Consider the following 27,842-nt stretch of genomic DNA (forward strand, 5'->3'; position numbering starts at 1 on the left):
ATCTGCTAAGACAAAAGAGCAGAGGGAATTGTTATTCTCATCCCATGTGCTTTTAAATTTTTATCATCCCAAACTACCCTTTTAACGGAAACAATTTTCATTATATCTATCTATAATAGTATATACGAAAATATTTTTCAACAGGAATGCTTACACATAATATTCTCAAGAGTTTTAACCAATAAATTGATTTGATTTTTTTTTAAACTATTATAAATTATATGATAATTAGAATGTAACTATGATAATTGATTACAATCATGTTTTTTTATAATTATAATTATAATAATGAAAATAATTAACAATAATTTATGATAATTATACTTTTATTGATTACGTATTATACTTATTATTATTAAACTAGTTGTTTATTAACGTATGCAAGTAATAAAAAAAACTAATTGTCCGTGAATATGAAATTCTTAAAAATATTTTATACAAAATTTTGAATAGATTTAAATATAATTTTGGTTTTTTTTTCAATCCACAATTTTAGTCTTTTCATTTTAAAATAGAAACATTTGATTTTTCTATTTTAGAAAATTCACAATTTTGGCCCCTATATTTTAAAAAATTTACAATTTTGATTTAATCTTCGATTTTATCTATGTTTTATTTCTTACATTATAATTAATTAAATCATTTTTTATGATACCTTAAACAAATATGTTAGGTCTAAGGTTCAACAGTATCAAAATAAAAGAAATAAATCATAGGCAAAATTGATGATTTAACTATAATTGTAAATTTTCTAAAATAAGAGGATTAAATGTCTCTATTTTAAAATGGAGAAACAAAATAAGGGGACCAAAATTGTATTATCTGTTAGCCTTTTGAATAAATATCTTTGTCAATCTTGAATAATAACCTTCTTTGGTTTCCTCCACTATTTTTTGCTTATGTGTTAACCTCACACTTATTTACGCACATAATAATTTATACACAATTATTTGCATACAAAATAATTTTAAGACAATTGTGACATTGAAAAATAAAAAACTAATCTTTATAGTATCTTTTGATTAAACATAATTTTATAATCACTATACGTAATCATAAAAATTATTAATATCTAATATATATATTTTAATTCAAAGAGAGTTGGATAATAGAAGGCGATCAAGGAAACAAAAAATGACAAAAGAATGTATCTTTGAAGATAATTTAATTTGGGGTAACTATATATATCAATAATTAAATAATTTCATATATAAATTGAGTAAAAAAAAAGTTGATATCAATAGAAAAAAAATTTAAATTTTTTTTAAAAATAGAAATATCTTTTATTTGCATAATAAATTAACAAAAAAAATATTTTGATTTGATTTATTTATATGTTAAAATACATAATTCTATTTTTTATGAAAAAAATACGTATAAATCATATAAAATTATGTATTTTTTTATCCTTCTTACAAAACAAAAATATGTTTCATAGAAAGGAAATGTATGTCCTTTAAAAGGGTATTATCGGAATAAAGTTTTTATTTGACACTTGCGGGTGGTAATAGCAATACCCTAGAATAAAAAACACACAGGCCTGTAAGCCCAAAGAAATGGGCTGAGAAACCCGACCCAAAGGGAAGACGCAAGCAAAAACCCTTGGTCTTGATCTCTATCCCGCGCCTGGTTTCTTTCTCTGTATGTTGCTTTGTCGCACGCAGTCTCGCCTCCGTTTTCAAACTTCAGCACCAGACAGGTAATTAAAAGTTTTTTACACCTTCAACCTCTATCCGATTCTCTCCATTTTCTGTTTTCCAATCTGAAACCCTTTAATTTCACCGCAGCTTCCGCCACCTCTCAGACATGGCGAGCGAGGGTGGCAACAAGAGCTTCGCGCGTCGTGACCGGCTGCGCGAGATCGAATCGAATGTACAGAAATGGTGGGAAGAGAAAGATGTCTTCAGAGCCGAACCGGGCGAGAAGCCCCCTTCGCCCGGCGAGAAATTCTTCGGCAACTTCCCCTTCCCTTACATGAACGGCTACCTCCACCTCGGCCACGCCTTCTCCCTCTCCAAACTCGAGTTCTCCGCCGCCTTTCACCGCCTCCGCGGCGCCAACGTCCTCCTCCCCTTTGCCTTCCACTGCACCGGCATGCCCATCAAGGCCTCCGCCGACAAACTCACCCGCGAGATCCAGCGATTCGGCGACCCGCCCGTCTTCCCATCCTCCGAAATCGAAGAAGAGCCACAACAACAACAGCAAGAACAAGATGAACCTTCTTCTGGCGATGGTGCTCCTCCTGATAAATTCAAAAGTAAAAAGTCAAAGGCTGCTTCGAAGTCAACGGGGCAGGCTTACCAGTGGGAGATTATGCGTAGTGTAGGGATTTCCGATGCTGAGATTTCGAAATTTCAGGATCCTTATAAGTGGCTTTCGTATTTTCCACCTCTGGCTGTTGAGGACCTTAAGGCTTTTGGATTAGGTTGTGATTGGAGAAGGTCTTTTATTACAACTGATATTAACCCTTATTTTGATTCGTTTGTGAGGTGGCAGATGAGGAAGTTGAAGTCCATGGGGAAGGTTGTGAAGGATGTGAGGTATACTATTTTTTCTCCATTGGATGGTCAACCTTGTGCTGATCATGATAGGGCTAGTGGTGAGGGAGTTCAGCCTCAAGAGTACACTATTATTAAGATGGAGTTGATTGCTCCTTTTCCTGAAAAATTTAAGGTGTTGGAGGGAAAGAAGGTGTTTCTTGCTGCTGCAACTTTGAGACCTGAGACAATGTATGGTCAAACCAATGCTTGGGTGTTGCCGGATGGGAAGTATGGGGCTTTTGAAATCAATGACAGTGAGGTGTTTGTTCTTGCTCACCGAGCTGCGCTTAATCTTGCCTACCAGAACCGCTCGCGGGTTCCGGAGAAACCATCTTGCTTGCTTGAGCTCACTGGCCGTGACTTGATTGGACTTCCATTGAAGTCTCCACTTTCCTTCAATGAGGTCATTTATGCGCTTCCCATGTTGTCTATTTTGATGGATAAGGGTACTGGGGTTGTCACCAGTGTGCCCAGTGATGCTCCCGATGACTACATGGCTTTGCATGATTTGAAGGCAAAACCCGCGCTCAGGGAGAAGTTTGGGGTTAAGGATGAGTGGGTGTTGCCGTTTGAGATTGTGCCCATCATTGAGGTTCCGCAGTTTGGGAATAAATGTGCCGAGACGGTTTGCTTGCAGATGAAAATCAAAAGCCAAAATGATAAGGAAAAACTTGTAGAAGCCAAGAAGCAAACGTACTTGAAGGGTTTCACTGAAGGGACGATGATTGTTGGGGAATTTACTGGGAGAAAAGTTCAGGAAGCTAAGCCCTTGATTAGAAACAAGCTTTTAGAAACAGGTCAGCATTCACTTTCTGACTATTTTTTTTTCTAAAATATCATGTGCAATTTTATTGTTTCTTGTATTTCTCAGAATTTATAAATATTGGCTCCTGCCTCTTTCCTGCTTAATACAACAATGTTAAAGGTTAAATTCTTTGTGTATTATATATTACGGGAAATTGCACTAACCTCCTCTGAGATCTACCTAAATGATACAAACCAGTCCTCTAGATTCTTTTGGTTCACTGAATACAGTGAGTTGTTTTTTACATTTTTTTAGAGTACTGAATACGGTAATTTTTATGACTAATAGATATATATGTGTGTGTGTGTGTGTATATATCTCTTAAATTTGTAGTATATGTATTTAAAAGTATAATGAATTTTGGATGGTGTTGAAAAAATATTTTACTTTGTTCTGCATTGGAAAACATGTATTGAAACATTATTTATGAACATCGTATCATCTAGAAATCATTGCTGAGAGCCTGAGACTAATGGCACACATGTCTTTGGAATGGTGTTTGCCTCGAAATGAGATAATATTTTCTCCTTACCAATTTTTTGTAGTTTTTTAAAATTAAATAGGCACCTTATAGATTTTGGAAAATCACAAGATTGTGGCATTGTTGCCAAGTGTGTAATATAACATGAGAATAAAATAATAATAAACTTTCACAGATTTGTGTTGATCCCCCCCCCCCCCCCCCAATGCCCAGCCTGTTTTTCTCTCAAAATGGCACTAATAGCCTCATGAAGTTTTCAGGAGAAGAAGGGCAAGATTGTCAGAAAAAAAGCAAGGAAGTGTAAGTTTTAATGTGTAAGTTAAATGATGTTATGAAAGGGGTAGTATGTGTAAGTTACAGAATAAAATAAGGGAGGTAAGTGTGAGTGACATTTTGAAAGACCTCAAAGAAGGTTATACCGTTTAGAAATTTCCCCTATATATTAACATGTAATTACATGATACTAGAAATAATTTGCAGTAATAATGAATCAAAATTAAACTCATTATTTTATTTTATTTTTAACTTACATATTTAATTGTAAATGTTTTACATTTTTTGTGTTCCTGTATTGAGCTTAGTCATCTTGCCACTGTTACTAAATTTTTTGGTTCCACACTTTCAGGCCAGGCTATTATCTACAGTGAACCAGAGAAACGGGTGATGTCAAGATCTGGCGATGAGTGTGTTGTAGCTCTCACAGATCAGTGGTACATTACATATGGAGAATCAGAATGGAAGAAGCTAGCTGAGGAGTGCCTTTCTAATATGAGCCTGTATTCTGATGAGACACGACATGGATTTGAGCACACTTTAAGCTGGTTGAACCAGTGGGCTTGCTCACGATCGTTTGGTCTTGGGACTCGCATACCATGGGATGAACAGTTCCTAGTTGAGTCTTTATCAGATTCCACCATTTACATGGCTTATTACACTGTTTCACACCATTTGCAGAATGGTGACATGTATGGATCCAGCGAGTCTGCCATCAAACCTCAACAACTGACTGATGATGTCTGGGATTATATTTTCTGTGGTGGACCATATCCCAAGTCAACTGATATATCATCATCCCTTTTAGAAAGAATGAAGCGTGAGTTTGAATATTGGTATCCATTTGATCTTCGAGTCTCTGGTAAGGATCTCATCCAGAATCATCTTACCTTCTGCATTTACAACCATACTGCAATTATGGCCAAGCATCACTGGCCTCGTGGGTTTAGATGCAATGGACACATTATGCTCAATTCTGAGAAAATGTCCAAGTCCACTGGAAATTTCAGGACACTGCGTCAGGCAATTGAGGAGTTTTCTGCCGATGCTACTCGATTCTCTTTGGCCGATGCTGGTGATGGTGTTGATGATGCAAATTTTGTGTTTGAGACTGCAAATGCTGCAATTCTCCGGCTCACCAAAGAGATTGCATGGTATGAAGATAATCTGGCAGCAGAATCTTCCATGAGAACTGGTCCCCCGTCTACTTATGCTGATCGTGTGTTTGCCAATGAGATTAATATTGCTGTCAAGACAACTGAGCAAAATTACTCCAACTACATGTTTCGAGAAGCTCTCAAGACTGGGTTTTATGATCTTCAGGCTGCTAGGGATGAGTATAGATTCTCATGTGGGGTTGGGGGTTACAATCGTGACTTGGTGTGGCGTTTTATGGATGTGCAGACTCGTCTTATAGCACCCATCTGTCCACATTATGCAGAATTTATTTGGAGAGAGCTTTTGAAGAAGGATGGTTTTGTGGTGAATGCGGGCTGGCCAACAGCTGATGCTCCTGATCTCACACTGAAGAGTGCCAATAAATATTTGCAGGACTCAATTGTTTTGATGAGGAAGTTGCTTCAGAAGCAACTTTCGGGCTCAAAGAAAGGTAATAAGAAAGGTCCTCCAGCTGCATCAGTGACAGAAAACAAGGTGACAGGCTTGATATATGTAAATGAACAGTTTGATGGTTTGGAAGCCGATTGCCTGAGTATCCTTCAGAACAAATTTAACAGAGATACGCGAACTTTTGCTCCAGACTCAGAGATATTGCAGGCTTTACAACAGAGTTCTGTAGGTCAATCTTCTAATTATAAACAAATCCAAAAGCGTTGTATGCCTTTCTTGAGGTTTAAGAAAGAGGAAGCAATTGCACTTGGGCCTCAAGCCCTGGATTTGAGATTGCCGTTTGGTGAAATTGAGGTTCTTAAGGAAAACTTGGACTTGATCAAGAGACAGATAGGTCTAGAAGATGTGGAAATTTTATCTGCAGCAGATGTTGATTCCTTGGCCAGAGCTGGACCACTAGCTTCTTTACTAAATCAAAATCCTCCATCTCCGGGAAAACCAACTGCTATCTTTTTAACTCAGTAGCTACTGGGTGAGTTTCTGGAAACTTTTCTTTTCTTAAACTAGTTCACAATTCCTACTTCATTTTTTGGTCATCTAAACACGAATGTAATTTATTTTTATTTGTTATATATGTAGACATGGATGAGTTACTGAACCTTAGTGTTAAATTCTTTTTGGCTTGATTTGAGGTTTAAATCTTTTTTTTTTTCTATATTTTGTCCCACTTAATTGTTTCATGGGTCATACCCTCATCCTATATATTTAAGTTTACGGCCTGGTTGAGTAAACTAACTTGGAAACGATCCATTCCTGATGCATCCACACGAGTAACTGCTTTTACCTCTTCAGTATAGCTGCTAGAGAAGATTTATCAGCAATTTCGAAAGTTGGCATTCTCGTTATAGCTGAAAATATAATTGTTTCACTGATATTGCATAAGTTTCCTGTTTGAGAAATCTTAGGCAAAGTGCGTTCTTAATAATATTATTGTCTGGGTGCAAAATTGCTCATTCATGTGATCGTCATTTATAGGTTGCAATAGTGTACTTCATTCCGCTGAGGAACGTGTAGTATGATTATCCTGATCTGAATCATGCTTTGTTGGTGGTTGGGGAGCTTGAAATTTTTTGTGGATAACAGAAGATTTTGTTGGAAATTGCTGATGTAGAATTCTGGTTTGCTGACATTCTGCTTTCGTGTGCCGCGAAAGAGATCTCTTCTTCGCTTTTAATTTTATTACTCCTTAAGTTTCCTTCATTGTTTGCTCTACGTCTTCATGTCCAAGTTGTCAGTTTTCTGACAATTGGGAAAATTACATTTTGTAGCATAATGTTCTTATGGTGATGAGTTATTTATTTTAGAATGGTATCAAATCATTACTTAAATGTTGATCAAATTTCTCCATTATAATTGTTTTCATGCTGGATTTCAGACTTTATTTCCTAACTTTGACATGCAACTTAATTGAAGGCCATGGACTTGGATTAATAGCGAAAGATTTCTTTTCTTTTTTTTAATTTTATGTTAGAGTAAAATATGTTTTTTTGTCCTTTAAAATTTTTAAGAGTTGGGTTTCAGTCTTTCCAAAGTATTGTATGTTTTTAGTTCATTTGAAATGTTTCTTTTTGTTTCAAGTGGTATCTAAAACATTTTTCAATTTTTTATAAAGTATCATTTAAAACACTTTTAAGAAATAAAAAGTGGTGCATTTAGAGGGACAAAAACAATAGACCAAATGTTGTAGCTAATAACTGCAATTACAACCTGATTTTGATTGAGCACATCTTGTGATGCGATATACCAAGCAAGTATTAGGATTTCATTTCTTATCAATAGTTATATTAAAACCGTTCATTCTTCATTTTTAACTTCCACGTGTCAATCATATATTCACTTTAGTTCATCCTCTTGTATTTTTTTCTCTGCATTTGCTTTTTGACTCAACACAGCAAATGTTAGTTGCTTTTATGTTTTGTGCACCGTGCAAATGCTCGGGAGCTTCTCTAGTACCATATCAAAACGGAAGATGGCATTACAATGCATAATCTCACTTAAAAAAATTCTTTGAACTTGATTTTGCTGAGGGCATGCCTCAAGGTCTAAAAAGCTGAATAGTTCTTTGTACATTGATAATTGCAGATCCGAGGAAAAGTTTACAGAAGTGACGTTTGAGATTGTAGTTGTAAAACTCGGATTCGGACCCCCTACAGTTAGGAAAATAACTGCACGAGATGCAGTTTCATCTTTTACCAATTACAATACATTCTTTTAATTATGTTAGTCTATTAAATATTGGCCGAGATTGATTACAGTTGAAAAATGAACTGCAGATCTGATCCGTAAAAACCACTAGCTAGCTCGCTGTCATTGGTAGGACGAAAACCGAAAAACAAGGGGACCTTCCAACAATTCATGTATCAAGTTCGAATTATAATTTACATAATTATTGCAAGCGGTGGATAATAGATAAAGTAGAGTTTAAAATGCAAGAAGCCAAGAGGCTCATGACATGAAACGGTGAACAGAGATGAAACTTGAAGGAACACACAAGTGAAGTTGAAGCTCAAGGGTAGGTTTCAGAGGCTGGGACAGGGGCATAGGAACCAATGAAGACGTCTCCATAAATCAAGCCAGCCAAACCTCCTCCAATCAATGGGCCAACCCAGTAGATCCAGTTAGCAGCCAAGTCTCCACTGACCACAGCTGGGCCGAATGAGCGAGCTGGGTTCATTGAACCGCCGCTGAATGGGCCTGCTGCTAAGATGTTGGCACCCACAACGAACCCAATAGCAATGGGTGCAATGATACCCAATGACCCCTTCTTTGGGTCTACTGCAGTTGCATACACAGTGTAAACCAACCCAAATGTGATAACAATCTCAAACACTACAGCTTGCAAATCGTTCACACCATTAGCCGGCGAGTGGCTTGGAATGCTCTGCCAATATCCAAAGCAATATCACATCAGATTTTTTATCTATGAATTTCACATTCCAAGTGTCCAAGTCCAACTTACATTTTTATCTTTTAATTTCTTAACTAATATCCTAATAATATGAATAAATAAGATTCAAAATTATTATATATGGTTAAAAGAAATTTGAAAAAAGAAACAGTACCTTAGCGGTGATCAAATTGAGGAGGAGGCATGCGACTATAGAACCCAACAATTGGGCAATCCAGTATAAGAAACCAGTGATGAGAGTGATGTTGCCTCCAATGGCCAATCCAAAAGTGACAGCTGGGTTCAAATGGCCACCTGAGATGTTGGCGGCGACGGAGACACCTACAAACAGTGCAAATGCATGTGCCACAGCTACTGCCACCAGCCCCGTTGGATCCAAGGCTGCATCTTTTGTAAGCTCGTCTATAGAAAAACAACACCACAACCAACCACTCCATTATTCCATGTACGTTTGTGCCAATATATTACAAGTATTTTTTTTTTAATAGATATGCATACGTGGGTATCATGAAAAATAAATATTATTACTCGTTCTTTTATGGGTACTTTCACCAACTCTATTAGTTATTTTATGGTAGTGAGATAGATAACTATGAAGCAATTACCGTTATTTAATTTGATCAGACGATTTCATTAGTTGCGTTAAATAAAATTTAATGAAGTGGTTAATCATGCCATATAATTAGCCTGAAATACAAAAAAAAAAAATTGACAAATTTTAAATGCTATTTGGTACAAAACTTAAGTTTACCCATTAAAGGTTAACGATAGAGAACAATCTGACTATTCAAAGGAGATGTTGAAATAAAATTATCCTCTAATATAAATAGAATAGTCAGGTTATTTCACTTTCGCACAACTAATTTTTGTATCTTATATCATCAATATTATTCTTTTTAAGAATATCACATTATATGAACATATTATCAATTATTGATTTGACTCTTCTAAAATAAACGGCCAGTTTGGGAGTTCATAAACAATTTATTTGGATTTATCTTATGGCATATAAACCTTTATATATGTGTTTGAGAGAAGTTACGAAAATAATTTAACCATGTCCATAAGTGGTTTTTAGCTCATTTTAATAAGTTCATGATAGTTTATGAAAACAATTTATAGCTTATATAAAAACAGAGTAATCTTATTTTCCTTTTAGTTATCAAAACAACTTATACATAAGTGCTTTTAAAATAAATACTTATTCCAAAAATCCAGAGTGAGACAGTAAATGTATAAAGTTAGTTAAGATTAAGAAGTACTTTAGTTCAAATTAATGATAGATGCAATCATATTTTTTCACTTGACAAATTTGTTCACTTTAGAGAGAAAGTTAACTCCACCAATTACGTACATTATTAATAAAAATTGTTAGTTTGAGACTTTAGCTAGTTAATGTAGAAATTTGTAACGATAATTACAATTGCTTTAAAATTAATTCAACGTGCTTATCACTCCATTTTTGTTGACTCGTGTGAACCAACTTAATTAATTCCTGAAATTCTCATGTTTAGAATGTCCATACATACCATAAATGGATTAAAGCAAGCATGTGCCTACACATTTACTTGGTAGCTAGCTAGTCAGCAACTAGTTAAATTTTTATTGTGCAGACTAACACAGATAGTGCATGAATCTATATGCTTTGATGTGGTTAATTAATATATACTCAAATATCAAGTTTCAGCACTTACTGTAAGCGATGGCTGATCCAACACCAGCGAACACGAAAATCAGAGTTGCGTGGAACTCTGCGAAATAAGCCTTAAGAGAGGCAGCGCTAAAAGAGTCATCCAAAGTACCAAGAGCTATCTTCACCATATTGGCACCTCACTTACTACAAAATCGAACTAATAGCTAGCTTGTTATTAATTACTGGTGCCTTGCCTCATAAACCTTTGCTTAGGTTTATATAACAAGAAACTACACAAATATAATATATTTGATTGTGAAGGGACAGCCATTCTTGGTTGTCATGCACCGACCATGGACCCACAAGAGTGGTTGGATAACGCTTGATTAATAATCGATCCAGGACCTAAACTAACCCCTTAGCTTACTCTTTTCTTTATTTTAAAAATCCTATTATTTGTGTTCATGTTTTATTTTCTTAGTGATCATGAGCTCAATAGTAGTCAATCAATTGAACAATAAACGAGGAACTTAAAAAATAATAATTGGGTGGATAAGCATCCTAAGCGAATATTATCATTCTCAACGATCCACTTGCATTAATATATATATATATATATATATATATATATATATATATAGGACGTCGTTTTCCATTTAGCCAAATTAACCAAAGGAGGTTAAAATTAAATGATGATGATAACAATCGTGACAATTTTTTTTCCACTATGACAGCCGACAGAAGATATATGAACAATACTTCTTCTCATATTTGTTTCTCATAAACTCCGATGCTTGTACATCGGTAATAGATTACATGTGCTCACGTTTTTATTCATTGACTATTGATTAATAATGTCGGCATTTCTTTTTCCAGATCGATAAATAATGAAGCCAACATTTAAATAGAATGTTTGTTCGGCCTTATTTCATTGGCAATTTGGAATTGTTTAATAATTAATGCTACCATTGATCACTAGTGGTTAATTGGGCGGCTTAGTGGGATAGTTCTTCTGTATGTTTTCTCTGTCTCTTTTTGCATTCCCTTTTTGTAGTCTTTTGTTATGAAAGCAGAAGATTCTGGATTGCCTATATATGTATTCTACTTGTTAAATAATGTCTATAGAGTAGCTTCTCTCTTAGTGGTACAATGCTCTGGTAGCAAATAGCATCAATGAAATACCAGTACAAGATATATAGTATAATTGTGAGAGTTAATTTGCATAAAAAATTGACTGATAATTGATTCGACTATTTAAATGTATTAGTTGTTATGTGATTATTTAGTGTCAAGATGGGATCAAGAACTATATTCTTATTTTAATAAATATATTAACAAACTACACTTTTTGAAGCATATTCGCAAATTCAAGTTGTAAATTATCAGCATGTTTCTTTAAAAATAAGTGAAAGTTTATTAATAACATGTGCCTGAAAAAGTGGTATATACATCGGCCATTGCACTATTAATAACTTTATACAGAATATGTATTTTATCAATCAAATCGCTGATATAATATTTAATTGTTTGTCAAATTTGAAAAATAGTAAAAAGTAATTAAACTATATATATTTGTGTATAATTTAAAAGTATACACTACTTCAATCTTAATATATGCCAATAAAATATTAAATAACTTTGTATTAATACACCGTTATTTGTTTGGTAAAATTTTAGAGGTTCCAAAATTTATATTGTGGTGATTGTAATTGATTTTGGGTTTTATACGTAATTTTCTTTTATCAACTTCACATAAGTAAATTTGTTTAACTCACATTTATAGTACCACTCTAAAAAACTAATAATTTTTTTTAACTCTAATTCTTTTAAAAATGAATTTTATGAAAATCTAAATCAAGTCTTTGTTGTTTAACAATGTGGTTGTTTCTGTAACAGTGTCCATTTTGCATGTGTCCACCAGAAGCTATGAATTGTTGCTTTTGCGTAAGTGAATATATCTAACATGATTTTAGTCCAAACACACACTAAGAGGGTTTCTTCGTGCTCACAAATTTTAAAGTTAATAGTTATAGGCAACACTTGGTGAACGATGATACTAAATCAGCAAAACAAAATATATACTTGTATTTTGAATGAAAAATCAAGTGTGAATAGTTAGGTTTCACATTAACTAAGAAAGGACTCAATGAAGGATATATAAGATATGTGACTCGTATATCCAATTTTTTAATATTTTTTCTGGAGATGTGGTGCTGATTCTCTTGATAATCCTTAATTATCATTAGCCTGTTAACTTGTTTAAATGCTCTTCAAGCTCCCTAACATGTGATAAATTAGTTATCTTCTTCATAATATGATCATCATTATCTTCTCACATAATAGTAGGAATATTTGACAAGGAAAGCTACGGTTAATATTATTGGAGGTTGGCTTAAGCCTTTGAATTTATTTTTTATTTGACAAGGAAAAGTACAGTTAATGTGTTGGAAGCTGGCTTGAGCCTTTATGGGCTATTCGTCCTCCGGAGTTTTAATTGGAGCAATTAGGCCTTGTCGGACCTAAGTCAAGTCTGATCCAAAACAAGTCTCAACATGGTTTAAGGAAAAAAATAAATTCTTGGGAACAGGAGGAAAATATCAGTTCTCATTATTATTTGTTATTTGACTTTTGATACATACACACACATGCAGAGGTTTCATAAAAAATAAAATAGAGAAAAATAGAGGTTATTTCTTTATTATGAATAAAAATTATAAGGAAAACAAATTTATACTTAATAGTAATAGCAAATTTTCAGTAAATAAGAAACAGGAAAAGTAAAACCTAAAATCCGAATCAGCAAAGGCTTAAATCTACCTTTAATCCTATAGTTCATGATTATGTAACTTTGGTTCTTGAAAACGTTTTATTGCATATTTGATCTTCTACGCTTTTAAAATATAATAATTTTGATCCCCTATTAGTTTATCATCAATTTTATAGATAATTTTTTTTATGTAACATCCATGTTGATGTATCAATTTAACATTTGATGTGACACATATAATATGATAACATGAAACTAAGAATCAAAATTGTATATTATTAATATCACATTAAAATATATTAAATTATTATGTTATATGTTATGTAAGTACCTTATGTCATCATTATATCATTAATAATTTTTATTAAAAATTTTACTACAGATCAACGATAAACTAAAATTATTAAAATTTAAAAACATGTGATAATTTTTTTAAAAGACAAAAATTGCACAAATGCGAAACTTGAGAAAAAGTGAATTTAAGCAATTAGTAAATTTGGCCTAGAAATCTTTCAAGATGAACATTTTAAGCTAAGCATTGTAGCAAGTCGAGAAAGGGAAAAGTGGAAAACAGAATTCAAAAGGGGAAACAAATTGGCGGGTGAATGAAGGATGGACCAAAACCAACACTTTTTCATTTCAAATTCAAAGCGTTAATGGATCGAATTAGCGATTCTGCGTTCCTCACAGTACCACTTTCCATTTCCATAGTTTCAACTTATCTTTCATCATGTGTGGGTGGTTCTGATCAGTACATGAATTAATTGGCAACATTGAATGCATCCAACAACTCAGTGCCCATCGAATTCAATTCCGATCAGTGCAGTCCACTTTCTCTGATCATCGCAGTCTTTCCGTAGTAACTATTGCTATAATGCTATTTATTTCACTTCACATTCTCCTTCTCTCCTACACACGGTTTCAGTGTTTCACATTTTTATTTATTTTTCAATTCGATTCTTCTAAGTGAAACCATGCTTGCTTATCTTATGTTATGTTCAATGTTCAATTAATTATTCGAGGCCCACACTCTCCCTTCCATTTGAAACCCGGTCGGTCCCTGGTGTTACGTTGTGTACTGTGTAGTAAATACTACTATATGATAGTATTGATAGATAGATAGAAGAAGAATGCAAGAGGGTTTCTAGAATAGCTAAGAATTAATGATGGGTGAGTTTCACTTTCATAATGTATTTGGCAACGACGGTGATGCACAAGTGGGTGCAAATTCTAGAGCACACAGGCGCTCTAACAGGTTTTTGTTTTTGCTTTAACTGGAACTCAATCTTGCCTCCTTTTGGTTCTTATTGTCGCTTTATAATACCGTATGGAGAACATAATAACGTTTTTTAAGCCAAGAATTTATTGTTTTTAAAATTGGTTAATGAATCCATTGGTGTGAAGAAGTTTAACTATGTGGCTTCTTCGATGAAAAATATGAAATTTGTCACTTTTGAGTTTGATTGAGTTCAAGGGCATTATGAAAAACAAAAACTGGAGTGGAGGATGGTAGGTTCTGTCCGAGTATATTATTGAAATAACGATTTAGAAAACTTGGTCTGGGGTACTTTGTAGATTGTGGCAAGAAGCGTTTGTTGTAAATGTTGATAATGTTTTCTAATAGACAAATTGCAGTTATCGTCTTCAGCTGTGCTTCATTTTGTGTGATGACATGGCATGTGGTTTTTTTTTATTGTGCACTTCCCAGTGCTTCTGACAGGAACCTGAAATTCTCAAGGGGTGGAGTTTTGCGTCCTATAGAGAAAGACGAGCATGAATCTCTTGTGAGTTGTGAGACTACAATATCAATTTGATCTTTTTACTTTTCAAGTCATATCTCGTAATTCTTTGGATAAAACAATTATTGCATTCAACATGCAACGTATGGACCTTGTATTGTAATTTTGAATGTGAAAGTAAATTAATTCATTTGCTGTGACTTAAACAGGCTTCACCACCTTCAGTGAGGGCTTCTAGGTTATCAAGTCCATTACACGACAACCTCACCAGTAACAAGAAAACCTTTTCAAAACCTAGAGCATCCTTGGAAAAAGATGTAAGTTGTCATTTTGGTTTGGTGGAATTTATCTCTGGCTATTTAGATTCTTCACTTAGGTATTTCTTGTGAACACTTCTGTTCCAATTAACACTGAGATGACTCAGAATGACACTATACTGCTTCTTGGTTTTCTTATCTTCCCCCCAAAGTTTAATTTGGAAGTGGGGGAAACACCATTGGATAACTTGAAGATTGTATTACTTGAAGAGACCTTTAAAATGAAAGAAATTGATTATATGGTCTTGGAACTAATTGATATAAAGTAGTGTGTTTCATAGAACAATTTTGCATACTCTTTATTGTGGAATCAGAGACGCAACTCCTGAAGACCAGAACTGACCTTTGTCAATAAAGTGTAATTTAGAAGCATCTTAATAAGATCAAGAAATCACAATGGAAAAGAATTGTAGGAAATATTCATATGGATATAAGCATAGTGTCTTTTTGGGAAATGCATCTTCTGTATTTTATCACTTTAATGAAAACACATTGGAAGAAACATGAAGGGCAAAAATTATGGAAAGACAATGCCAGATTGTGCAGGTTTTTATTTTCCCATAAGATGGTCATAGCTTAGTATTTGATTGAACAGCTATATGATGTATTGATTTGCAGGTTGAACAGCTACAGCTACGCCTACAGCAGGAAAAATCTATGCGTATTCTGCTCGAGAGAGCAATGGGTCGTGCCTCAAGTACTTTATCACCTGGACACAGACACTTTGCAGCTCAGGTAATTTGACATTTGCTACTCGGGCAGTGGGCCTGTGCTCTGTTCACAAATTAACCTGTTAAGATCGTAGTGGACATGGAAGAGATATAAACCATACTTGGGCACCCACCAAACAACTTAAGTTTTCAGGTTAATTTGGTTCTTGACTAATATCCTGTGCAATTCTTTGTGTGTATAGTCTTGTGACAGAAATATTATTACATGTTACTATATTATTTAAGTTTGGACAAACTTGACTCGGCATAGAATAAGCCATTCAGGATTATAAATTATTAGAACCAGAGGAGTTGATTCTCATGTGAAGGACTGTAGCTAGTGATAAGGATAAAGGAACCCTTCACTTGGATTGTAAATTTTGATCGGACATGTATAATGCACAATGTGATCTTTCTCATTCAAGTTATGGCCTTAAGTATTCATTTGTTTTGTGGAAATTAACTATTTTTTCTTTTTTCCCCTTCTTAGACAAAAGATTTAATTGCTGAAATTGAGTTACTTGAAGAAGAAGTTACAAGCCGTGAGCAACATGTGCTTGCCATGTACAGAAATATTTTTGAACATTGTGTAAGCTGGCCACCTTCTGAACAAAATTCTGGCGTGGCTTCACCTGCTCATCCAAGGCATGAATCCAGGAAGCATCCAAGTATAATTTCAAGTGCTTTCTGTTCATCAAAAAAGTTTCCCTTGCGACCCTTGCAAACTTTGATTTATAATAATGACTTGAAGAATAGAATTTTTGGGTCAAGTTATGCTCCTTTATCATGTGGCAAGGGCAAAGTTTATTTTGGAAAGACTTGTCCTAATTCCACCAAGGTATAATATATTGCTATAGGTACTCGTTTCCTTTGTTTATTCTGTGAATGGGAAAAACTTAATTATATATAATAATACCCTAAAGATGACACTAATATACAAAAGATCCCCTTCTAATGTTTGTCCCAACATTTTCACCTTAATCATGTGTCAGGTTAATGAGAAGTTTTCCACAAAGGAGAAAACTCCAGCATTGCGAACTTTAAAAGATCATCTAAACCAGTGCCCAAACAGGCTTTCTGAGGAGATGGTGAAGTGTATGGCAACTGTATATTGCTGGCTCCGTAGTGCAACCTCTGTAAATACTGAAAAAAGTAGATCACCTTTATTATCAAGGTCATCCACTCATGCTGTACAGCCAAGACATGGTTTTGGGAATGATCGAGACTGTTCTTGCAAATCAGTAGTGGAAATATCTTGGATAGCTACTCGTAAACGTCATTCTTCTCATGCTTCTTACGCCATTGACAACTACAGGTTGGCTCTTTAAATATGATAACTTCAAGGTGATGTTAAAAATATGAATACCAAGAAGGTGCTTCTCATGCATTTATAAAGAATCTTAAGGCGGTGTCGTACCTTGAAATTATATCCTTGTTTGGAAAATTAGAAATTTGACAACTAACAGTTTTGTGGCAATCTTAGCGAGAGTTATTTAAAATTACCCACTAACTATTATATATTTATTGTGGTCTGTACGATGATTTTCTAGACAATATTTGTTATCTGATCGGCAATTCTTTTTCTAGACATCTTAAGTAGTAGTGTTAAATACTTGGAGGGAGAGTTTTGCCATCCATAGTGGTATTACTTAGCTGGAACAATATTGTCTCCAGTAGAGGATACATGTGGTTTAGACAAACAGAGTAGTAGCATCAATACAGTTGTTTTAGTATTCTGTGACTTAAGTTTATAGTACTACGATCCAAAAAAGAAAGTCAGACTATTGGAAGGCCCTCATCAGATTCCAAAGTTTTCTTAAATTTCAGAGAATCTGTCATAATTCTTTTAAAATCCTTTGTCATTTCACAGGTTCTATGTATATTCCCTTGAATCCATTTGTCATATTTGAGATACACACTAGCCTGGCCTCCCCTGAGATGACCAGTCCAATACACCTGTTGCATAACTTCTTGGCAAAAAACTACTCAAAATCCTAAATGGTTTGATCTGGGCTTCTTCACATTTAACGATGCATGACAAATGAGCCAATTATACTTAAATGTTGGGATGCTGTAGATGGGTTGGTGATGTTGCACAACTGCAGCGGTGCAAGTATTAGTTCACATTTTGATTTGTTTTTGCTCAAGTTACCTTTGACGGATGTTATTAGATTTATTTAGATAAGAATTAGTTAGGATCTTTATCCTGTACGAAGGGACTTTTGAAGGCTGTTGGATAGTGCAGATTTTATTCTTGTTCTTGGTTGTTAACCAGAAGATTTTTCCTTTATTATGTGCCAGATGTGTGTGTCTCTCTCTCTCAAATTTTTGGAACATGCCCTTGCCTTTCTTTTCTCCCAAATCTTAAGTCAATAATTAATCCCAGAACTGTTACTTCCCTTAATTTTACTCTTACCCAGGGAGATCTGTTTTCGTAATTCGGATTCTGACATTCGCACATTTTGGCCCAAGTTTAACTGGCATTGAGTGTTTTAGCATTTATAGATGTCATTATTTGGAAAGTACAGTTTTGACACGCACATATATTATTGTCCGTCCCTTTTTAAAATTTTAAAACTTGTAAAGGTATCTACTTGTTTTATGAGAGTGTAAGTGAGAGTATAGGAGGTGGTAATGACATTTTAAGTCTTACTTTTCTACTATATTAGTTATAGATTTGTGGAGTTTTAGGGGAAAACAAAATATGAATATTACAAGGGGGAACCGCTTTTCTTTTCAGCAGTGTAGAATGTCGATAATGATAAAATGGTCTCGAAACTTAACTTTTATAGCTAGTCTAGTGACTTTATTGGTTCATAAGGCAATTTATTGATAATATCATAAATGAATAAATTAGAAAGCAAATTAGAGCTACAATTGTGAGAAAAAATGTCAAAATCTTGCCTACATGATTTATATGAGAAGAGAACTAATAAAGGTCCTACTAAAAAGAGTTCATCATATGAAGGATGAGCTCATAAATAAAAATAGAAAAACATCAAGAACATCTCTAAAACAAACTACTAAAAACCTTAATATAAATGGAATTCCTTAAATTTAATTTTTGAGAGAACACAACAATTTTGCTTAATCTACTTAACCCACTGTCTCTTAAGGGAAGGATATTTCAATTCTAGTTTTATGTGTGCTTGCTATTTTGGCCCAAGCACACCCCAGATTCTTATGATTGAATTGTAGACTTAACCCCTTCGTTTTCTCATTTCCTTCAGAGTACTGGTGGAACAACTTGAAAGGGTGAATATCAGTCAAATGGAAAGTGATGGACAAATTGCGTTCTGGATCAATGTGCATAATGCTCTTGTGATGCACGTAATATTCACAATCACGCGTGACGCGACTATGATTTTTATTTTGCTGAGTTTCAGCACGTATGACTTTCTTTTACTGTTAACAGGCATATTTAGCATATGGAATTCCCCAGGGCTCTCTCAAGAGGCTGGCCTTGTTTCACAAGGTAGTCTATTTCTTTATTCGATTGGATATTGTCCTTAGGCAGCAGCAAATTCTCCCTAGTTTTTATATGTTCTGGAAAGTTTTTGATGCAGAGACTATCTAACACTTTAAGAATGCTGTTAAAATTTTAGAAGGATAATACTTTCCCTGAAATGCTCTCCCCAAGCCAACCTTTGTTTAGTGCGATGCCTAGACGAGGAACCATATCCAAATAATGTTTATTACGTTGTTTTTTTTTTAATCCAACAAATTACAAAGAAACAATCACATCAACTAAAATCTTCCTTTGTAGGGGGGAAAAGAAACTTCATGAACCCTTCTCTTTAATTACTTGTTAGCATTTACATGGCTTAGGCCACCAAAAGGCATGTATCTAAAGTTGCTATGCTATTTGGAGGACATTTAGATGCCGTTGAGAAGTAACTTACTTTAACCTGTGATGTCATAATCATATACTTTTAGCACCTCCATTTTTCTCAATGGTGCTATCTTATTCTTAATTCATTTCTTTTATTGATACATCATGGAAAGTAGGAAATAATGAGTACCACTGTGTAGTGCAGGCAGCTTACAACATTGGCGGTCATATCATAAGTGCAAATGCAATAGAACAAGCGATATTTTGCTTCCGAACACCCCGCATTGGACGGGTACACATCTGACCCTCTCAAGTAAAAACATGGGCACCTCCAGATATATGAGAGAAGTGTTGCTAGCTTTATGGATGCATTTTAATGATGGAATATTTTGATTGGTCCGAATATATGAGAGAAGTGTTGCTAGTTTTATGGATGCATTTTAATGATGGAATATTTTGATTGGTCCGAATAGTGCAACTCTATATTTTTTCTGTTTTGACCGGAGGTTTACAAATTACAGATTCTTCCCATGATATGCATCTACTGCTTGCAAGCTTATATTGCTTTAGAAAGACATTAATGTATCCGTTTGAATGTGTTATCATTAAATTGGCGTTGCACAGCTATGATTTAACAATCACCAATGATCTTGTAAACTTTTAGGGCTGTTTAATTGTCAGGATAAAAGGGTGGATAAGAAAGCTGTATCAAAGTAGGCAAAGATATAAGCTTGATAAGCTTTTGTCTTATCTAGTGTTTCATACGTGTCATATAACATAGTAGGTAAGAATATAAATTGTATACTAATAAATAACCCTTATGAAAGGAGGGTTATGGGGATGGCGGTAACCAGGGCAGGGGTGGTAGTTGTGGTAGACGTGGGAAAGTAGTGGTGGTGACAGAAGTATTAGTGGGAGCATCAGAAAAAGAAGAATAATGTGCAACAGTTAACTCCTGATTGTTAGTTATTTTTTTCCTAAGTGTTATTATTTTTGTTGTGGGAAAGAGAATGGGACATGTGATTTGGTTCTGTGGAGATGAGGGCGAAAGGGAAAAACATTGTTTGCCCTGTCATAGTTCTTCCTAACCTAACTCCCCTATCTGTGTACATTTAACCTAAAGAACGGCATAGGATGAGCTTATCCTGTTTGATTAGCTCACTAATCGATGGATCACAACAGAATTGGTGAAGGATCCATTGGGGTTTGATTCTCAACTTGAAAGAGTAGTCCACGACTCTATAAGAAGTTTTAATATAATAATTTTGTGAGTGAGATGCTTAGGACTCCATTAGGACCTTATTTCTTTACCTAATATTATACTGTAATTTTTTTAACAGAATTTGAAGGATGGCATCTCGTGTTTCATCTGATTATTTTTTTTGTTTGTCAAACAGTGGCTTGAAAGCTTTTTGTCTGCTGCCCTGAGGAAGAAAAATGGTGAAGAAAAACAGCTTATCAGCTCAAAATTGTGTATTACTGATTTTCAACCCCTTGTTTGCTTTGCTCTTTGCACTGGGGCATTGTCAGATCCTGTGGTAATTTTTCTTTCATTTTACTTTTTTCCATGGAATTGCAGTTTGAATATCATTGGGAAAATGTGATTGTTAGTTGTGTAGGGCTTTGCTCTTGTTGAGTATGCATCTTGATCAATTTTGATGCATTGATGAAGCACAGTAGGAAGTAAATAAGAGAAATTCTAAAACTGATATTCAGTATTCACATTTGAATCCATATTAACTTACTGCTCTCTGATACCCTGATTTTAAAAAGTTGATCAAGACTTTTATTGTTACTTTGCTGCAGCTAAAAGTCTACACCGCATCAAATATAAGAGAACAGCTGAATATTGCTAAGAGAGAGTTTCTTCAAGCAAATGTAGTTGTGAAGAAGTCAAGCAAAGTTTTTCTCCCTAAATTGGTGGAAAGATTTTCTAGAGAAGCGTCAATCAGTTTAGATGATCTCCTTGGATGGGTCATGGAAAGTGTTGACAAGAAACTGCATGATTCAATACAGAAGTGCCTTGATCGTAAATCTAATAAAAAATCATCTCAGATCATAGAATGGTTGCCTTACAGTTCTAGGTTCAGGTACATGTTCTCGAAGGATCTAATAGACAAGCCATGGTGGGTATAACAATATAACATCTTACAGCAATGAAGAGGTTCTTTTTAGGTTTGACTGTTTGCAAAATACGAGGTAGTTATGGGCTTTTATAGAAATTTCTGAGTACATTTCAACATAATGTAATTTTTGCTTGTGTTAGATTTCGTACTCTTTTTTTTACCAAGATTTCGTTCTCTTACTATCTAAATATTTTGATAAATGTAGCCGCACACCTAACCATTTGTATAGACAAACTCTCCTTTAACATGTAAGTTGTAGAATAGAATAATAAAAGGTAACCATGGGTAATTCATAAATATATGAAGAATTTCGAACGATTACATACGATATATTATATAGGTGAGCAGAGTGTGTCACTACTTAATATGCATGCTTTTTTGAAGCTGATATAATCCTAGTTCAAGAGTCAAATAAGAGGAAATAGAAAAAGAAAAAAAAAAGTTAGATATCTTGTATTGAATGCAAGTTTAGCAGAAGACGTATCAATCTTGGCTTTGAGGTAAAAATTGGAGACCATATCTTATCATGTGATTCGTGTCACACGATTTACGCATCTTCAGTTTATTATATATATTGGAAGAGAAATACAGGGCAACATAAATTGTAGGATTCAAATAAAATGGAGTATCACTAGTGTTATCTGTGACAAGAAAAAGTACAGCTCAAACTTGAGAAAACTCCCTAAAAGTTTTGACTAACAATGTATGACCACCATACAAAACATGGTGTTACACCACACAGGTCATCAACAGTGTTGAATGGAAACAACTCAGCTTCTATGCAATGCCTCTCACATACACCATGCAAAACAAGGCGTTAAAACCACACAAGTCATCAACAGTGTTGATTGGAAACAACTCAGCATCTATGCAATGCCTCTCACATACTGGTCCAACGTTGTATTGAACAGCTCGCACCTATGAAAAACCCATCAAAAGTTTATCTAGTCAAAAGACTTTCTTGACTACCAGAAAATCTACGAAAACATACAATATAATCCCTGAAACCATTAGAGGCAAGAGGGAAAATAGTTAATTAGCAACAAATTAACTTGGATCAATATTATATAATTGGACACCAGGATGGAGACAGAAATTGTTAGCAACAAAAATAGATCAGGTGATAAATAAAAAGCAATCGATACATTTATGGATAAAATCTGAAAAACAAATTAGAAATAATTTGGATATAGATCTACTCATCGTTGAGGTTATGTGATGTAGCAGCAAATAAAATCACAAAATCAATCATATAAAAACATAGCAAAATGTTTAAGTGAATAGGATGTAAGCCGAAAATCTATCATGGATGAACACACTACCCACTAGCCACAGGGCTGAACACAAATAGGGCCGTACCAGTCCATGGGCTAACCTGCAATCTATTGAGCATAGCAGTAGAGCACAAAATGTTGTGGCCTAGTTAGAAGACAGTAGTTACTAGTGAGTAGGGATAGGCACTATCAGATTTACTGTATCAATATAATTTGTTGATAATTTGTTTGGTTTTACTATTATATAGGAACTAGGAAAAGATTATGACTGTGTGAAATTTATGGATTAAATATACTTCAAAAATTAATTCCATTTTTTTATACTTGGTGAGGATCAATGTTTTGGAGGCCCATTTATCAAGTTAACCTTTTGACCCTAGCAGACCAACCCACTTTGATAGCTCTGCACTGTTTAGAGTACTGGGAAGAATTATAAAGATTGAATGATGTTTGTCATAACAGCCTTGTCCTTTTTTTTTAAATGTCTAGTATTAAAATCAAGAGGTATCTAGGCCAGCTTACAGACAATTCAGCTAATCTGCCTCCTTAAGTGGCCACAAACAAACAATCGACATTAGATTCCTAGAGGCCTAACTCTATAGAATAAGGAAAGTTAGGATTTGAACCTATGAACAGTGCGCCTAACCACATATCACATGCTCACCTTCATTACTATTGCACCTCCTCATGATTAAAGCAGTTATCATATGCATTTAAGACATAGAATGATGCCAGTTGATGATGGGAATGTCCATGGATGACACTATGAAACCACATTCATAGGACAAGTATGTCGTTCTGCTTTTGGTAAAAGGACAAGTATGCCATTTACAGGGGAAGTATAAATTCTGTTACCTAATAGGTGATCCAGGTGTATAGAGCGGATTCTTGACAACATATTCGACATACAAATTGTAGATATACTTTAAGGATTCCCGTAGATCACCAGTTCTAGGATGAGTCACCAAGATGATCTGCATAAAACAAGAACAGGGTCACATTAGGAACGATATAACAACCACCTACATATGAAATTATGAATATTGCTACATAATTTATTTTCCAGAATGCATAATTTGATTAGATAAAATTTATGACTGCTGTAATCTTTAATTGCTAAAATAGCTGGCAGTGTTACTAGTGTTAAGTAGTCCATCTTACTTTGCACAACCTTTAAGCCAAAACACTATAAAGGATAAATTTAGTGAAATCCACCAAACTCCATCTATACCTACAAACTAATGCAAGAGAGGTAATAGCATCATAAAAGCATGAATGTAACAATTCCAAATCAGAACCTCAACTATATGCATTGCGGACAATGAGAGAATAGCATTATAATTCAGTCTTTAGCTTACTTGACCTTTCCACAGAAATACCAAAGATTATTCAGCTTCACTTCATAAAAACATTTTGCCTAAGCGTGGTATACAGATTAAAATTAAAATAGGACAAGAACATATTAGGAGTTATGAATGGGAATAACATCCATTCCAACCATTATTGGAAAGTCAAAAGATTCCAAGTTAGAAAAGATTGCCGACATGCAAACATAAAATGGTAAGGTTCTAGTTGATGGAGAATGAAGTGAATATTTTTACTCTTACTGTATTTTTCTTGTTCAACTACAACTTGGAATTATGGGTTTCAAGTTTGAGAATCTAGGGTTTAGTAGTTTCAGTCTTAAGATATCTTGCTACTAGTCAGATTACAACTGTATTTCCTGATAAGAATTTAAGACAGAGAAGAAATATATTAATAAGAGGGATGTTTGAGGTTGGGTTGAAAAGGGAGCTTTAGATTGGAGGGTTAGGGTTCTTTAGAAACACAGTTTCGGAGAAAATAACACGGAGAAGGCTTGTCATTTGCCAACTAGAGTCTGTGTCACCTGACGAATTGCCACATCACAGGTTAATGTTTCACATATGCAAATTTGTCAAGTAAAAACACAGGTAAATTAACAAGAGGAATGTATGTGGCTAACATGTTCATTTTCTCAGGAACCAAAGGTTAGGAATTTTAATGTGTTTAGAGACTAATATGTTGCAGCCACAAATTATTCGGTGACAAAAATGAATATTTACTCAGTTGGCAATCTTGTCCAACCCAAGACAATATACCTTACATTGTTTTGGATTGAATGAAAATGATCATTCTTAAAATATCCCCACGTGCAACGGACATGGATTCTCTTCCTAAAAAAACCAAAAATATCCCACATCTGGAGCTTTCTAAACCATTGTGTCATCTGGGCAGCATGATAAACTCATCTATGGAGCTTATAAACATGTTCATTGTTCTTGAACCAACAAGCTTTACAAGCTACGACGAAGTAGAAAAAGCCAGAACATTGGTTCAAATATACATGAATTTGTAAGTCACTCAAAAAATTAGATCAGGCCAAAACTCATAAATCCAAAAATTAGATCAGGCCTAAACTCACAAAACTCATGAATTTATCTTTTTCTCTTCTTTTTCCAGTTCTCTGCCACTTCAGTTTTTCATTTAAATTAGGTCAATATACCTAACTTTTTTTCTGCCCAAAATGGGATTAATATATAACAGACAAATATAGCTTACAGTATAAATGTGAAATAGCTACAATTATCAATGAAGAAATGAGCAAAAGCCAAGGTGCAAAACATTTCAACACTAAACTTTATAATTAGCAGTGACTTCATCCATACGGTTCTATAACAATAACATATAATGGAAACACAAATGCTATTGTAGCTGACCTTTATTCCAGAAGGACTTTCCATGAAACTAAGTTTGTACGTATTAGTGCAGAAACTGTGAAATGAACAACCTTGGCCAGGTAACTGAAGCATACCAAGGTTTCCTTTCTCAACAGCACTGCACAACAATTTGGAGTATAATGAACTAAACTTTCCATTGTAACATGCATATAAATTCCTTTAATAATTACACAAAAAGTCCATCATATAATCCATAACTTGCTGATATTTATTGTGATAGTAATTCGATAAAAACATTAACATAATCAAGTGATAAGGAGCTAGAAGACTTGTGTGTGTTTGGTGTAGCTTATTTTGAAGAAATAATTGCTTATTTCTGCCGGCTTTTCCAGGAGAACTAACAAAAAATAAGTGTGATTATTTCTCCAGAAATATCAAACTAACTTGCTGGGCAATATGGCAAATTTTGCAATACTGTAACATAAATTTCTATTAAAAGTTCTTTCATTAAAGAATAAGAGCATAAGCAATCGTCAAATTACTTTTAAGGACTAAAGTTACTTTGTGTATTGAGAAATTAATCATGGAAGTAAAATTAAACAGTACATATGGGTGCAGAATAGCTGGAAAAACGATTTGGCACCTATTCAAAATCTAAGAGACAAACATACCTAGTGGGGTCCATCTTGGCAGTTAATGACTTCAGAGAGAAAAGTAGACCAAACATTAACTTATGGTCTTGCTGGGCATCCAATGTCCGCAAGGGACGATTCCACTCCCTATAGAGCAGGCACACACCATTCCTATTGAACACATACATCATATGGCCATTGTTTCCTGATGCTGTCGGAGCAGGAGGTGAAGGACTAATCTCAGACACCCCAAAGAATTGCATTCTTGATCAACAGGGATACTCACAGAAAAACCAAAACCCTGACACATATGCTAATCAAATTAACACAGTGCTTTGCATTGGCCAGTAAACACCATGTACACAAGGAACATGTACACATAATTGGATTCCACAAAATTAAGGGCCTACATGGCATCGGCAGCTATGAAAGAATAAGATATTGCAAGGGTAAATATGTTCCATAATTCATTCCAAACATCATCATCTGTTTGGATCATGATCATGATTAGCTAGTAGCTACTATTGTCAATTTATGCAACTAATTGATTCATTAAATAAATACCATATAATAATAATAATGATGAGTAATATATTTGGTCCAACTTAATATGCGAAATCCAAAAATGCAGCAATTTATATTTACAATGTCTAACATTAATATATTGCAGAAGTTTTCAAAGGGCTCAATCCAGTCCACGGACACGTAGGTTAGGCCACATTTAGGTAACATGTAAACTTCGTACCCCATTGCCCGGAGGCTCTTCACTATGCGAAGATATGGGGGAGGGTTGTTGTACGCAGACTTACCCTTACATTTAGGTAACATGTAAATCAGTTAAATGTTTACAATCAAAGGGTCCAAAAATTATACCATAAAATGCAATTGCAACTCAAAGTAGGAGGAAAAAAAGGATTCCTTTAAGGAAACAAACTTCGTTATGCAATAAGGCTCTCTAGCATGGTAGTTAGTATCGTACGATTCAGGATACGTATCGCACGATTCGATACGATTCCAGATGCTACCAATACGAATCGGAGGTTGTCTCGTTTTTGTTCCTGAATCGTGGTTAAATCTCTGTATCGGGCATGAATCGTGCTGGAATCGCGATTTCCAGACGAATCGCGCGATTCTTCACCGGCGGCTGGCCTCTCGATTCTTCACCCTGCGCAGTCCCGTTGGAGAGCGGAATCGCTGGATCGTGAAGACGAGCTATTTTCTCAGCCGTGGCTGAGCGGAGTCAAGGTAGTTTCAGATTTAGGGTTCCTGTGAAGGAGATGACTGATGTTTTGGGCTTGCGGGTCTTGGACAAATTAGGCTCACGTGATTTTTAAACTAAGTAACCCTCCGGTACTTTTTTAAAAAGGCTCTTTCTATTTACACCTCCATTGCCCAAAGTACACCTCATATCCCTTTTCTACTCCTTTATTACCCATTATACACTTATTTTGAAAATGTATTTCTAAAACTAATGTAC

The 27,842-nt window shown here is 34.7% G+C and overlaps 4 protein-coding genes across 7 annotated transcripts; 2 read left to right on the plus strand and 2 right to left on the minus strand.

Moving 5' to 3' along the window:
- The first annotated feature begins 1,592 nt into the window (after nucleotides 1-1,592).
- Nucleotides 1,593-7,991, plus strand: LOC100812453 (leucine--tRNA ligase, cytoplasmic). 2 transcript variants are annotated; one of them, XM_006573651.4, is made up of 4 exons: nucleotides 1,593-1,699; nucleotides 1,788-3,337; nucleotides 4,452-6,200; nucleotides 7,811-7,991. In XM_006573651.4, exons 1-3 carry the CDS (start codon nucleotides 1,644-1,646, stop codon nucleotides 6,191-6,193), a joined length of 3,348 nt encoding a protein of 1,115 aa, XP_006573714.1. In that variant the 5' UTR covers nucleotides 1,593-1,643; the 3' UTR covers nucleotides 6,194-6,200; nucleotides 7,811-7,991. The 2 variants fall into 2 exon arrangements, with proteins under 2 accessions (XP_006573714.1, XP_003517414.2); XM_003517366.5 differs by lacking the exon at nucleotides 7,811-7,991 and adding an exon at nucleotides 6,704-7,031.
- Nucleotides 7,992-8,071: 80 nt separating this feature from the next.
- LOC100527338 (aquaporin TIP2-1) lies at nucleotides 8,072-10,575 on the minus strand. The gene is made up of 3 exons (XM_003517367.5): nucleotides 10,331-10,575; nucleotides 8,791-9,038; nucleotides 8,072-8,609 (listed from the first exon to the last, which is right to left on the minus strand). Exons 1-3 carry the CDS (start codon nucleotides 10,455-10,457, stop codon nucleotides 8,235-8,237), a joined length of 750 nt encoding a protein of 249 aa, XP_003517415.1. The 5' UTR covers nucleotides 10,458-10,575; the 3' UTR covers nucleotides 8,072-8,234.
- Nucleotides 10,576-13,539: 2,964 nt separating this feature from the next.
- On the plus strand, nucleotides 13,540-22,207 carry LOC100813529 (uncharacterized). 2 transcript variants are annotated; one of them, XM_003517368.5, is made up of 11 exons: nucleotides 13,549-14,291; nucleotides 14,745-14,820; nucleotides 14,985-15,092; nucleotides 15,711-15,827; nucleotides 16,293-16,640; nucleotides 16,795-17,117; nucleotides 19,033-19,132; nucleotides 19,218-19,277; nucleotides 19,840-19,926; nucleotides 21,032-21,172; nucleotides 21,441-22,207. In XM_003517368.5, exons 1-11 carry the CDS (start codon nucleotides 14,200-14,202, stop codon nucleotides 21,768-21,770), a joined length of 1,782 nt encoding a protein of 593 aa, XP_003517416.1. In that variant the 5' UTR covers nucleotides 13,549-14,199; the 3' UTR covers nucleotides 21,771-22,207. The 2 variants fall into 2 exon arrangements, with proteins under 2 accessions (XP_006573715.1, XP_003517416.1); XM_006573652.4 differs by having other exon boundaries at nucleotides 13,540-14,820.
- A 79-nt stretch (nucleotides 22,208-22,286) lies between these two features.
- Nucleotides 22,287-27,755, minus strand: LOC100814071 (trafficking protein particle complex subunit 1-like). Of its 2 annotated transcripts, none has more exon segments than NM_001254663.2 (5): nucleotides 22,287-22,678; nucleotides 23,890-24,008; nucleotides 25,773-25,890; nucleotides 26,405-26,666; nucleotides 27,239-27,593. In NM_001254663.2, coding segments are annotated over 4 exon segments (513 nt in total). In that variant the 5' UTR covers nucleotides 26,629-26,666; nucleotides 27,239-27,593; the 3' UTR covers nucleotides 22,287-22,626.
- Nucleotides 27,756-27,842: the final 87 nt, after the last annotated feature.

The sequence above is a fragment of the Glycine max genome, chromosome 1, assembly GCF_000004515.6.
Source record: "Glycine max cultivar Williams 82 chromosome 1, Glycine_max_v4.0, whole genome shotgun sequence".
Classification (NCBI taxonomy): domain Eukaryota; kingdom Viridiplantae; phylum Streptophyta; class Magnoliopsida; order Fabales; family Fabaceae; genus Glycine; species Glycine max.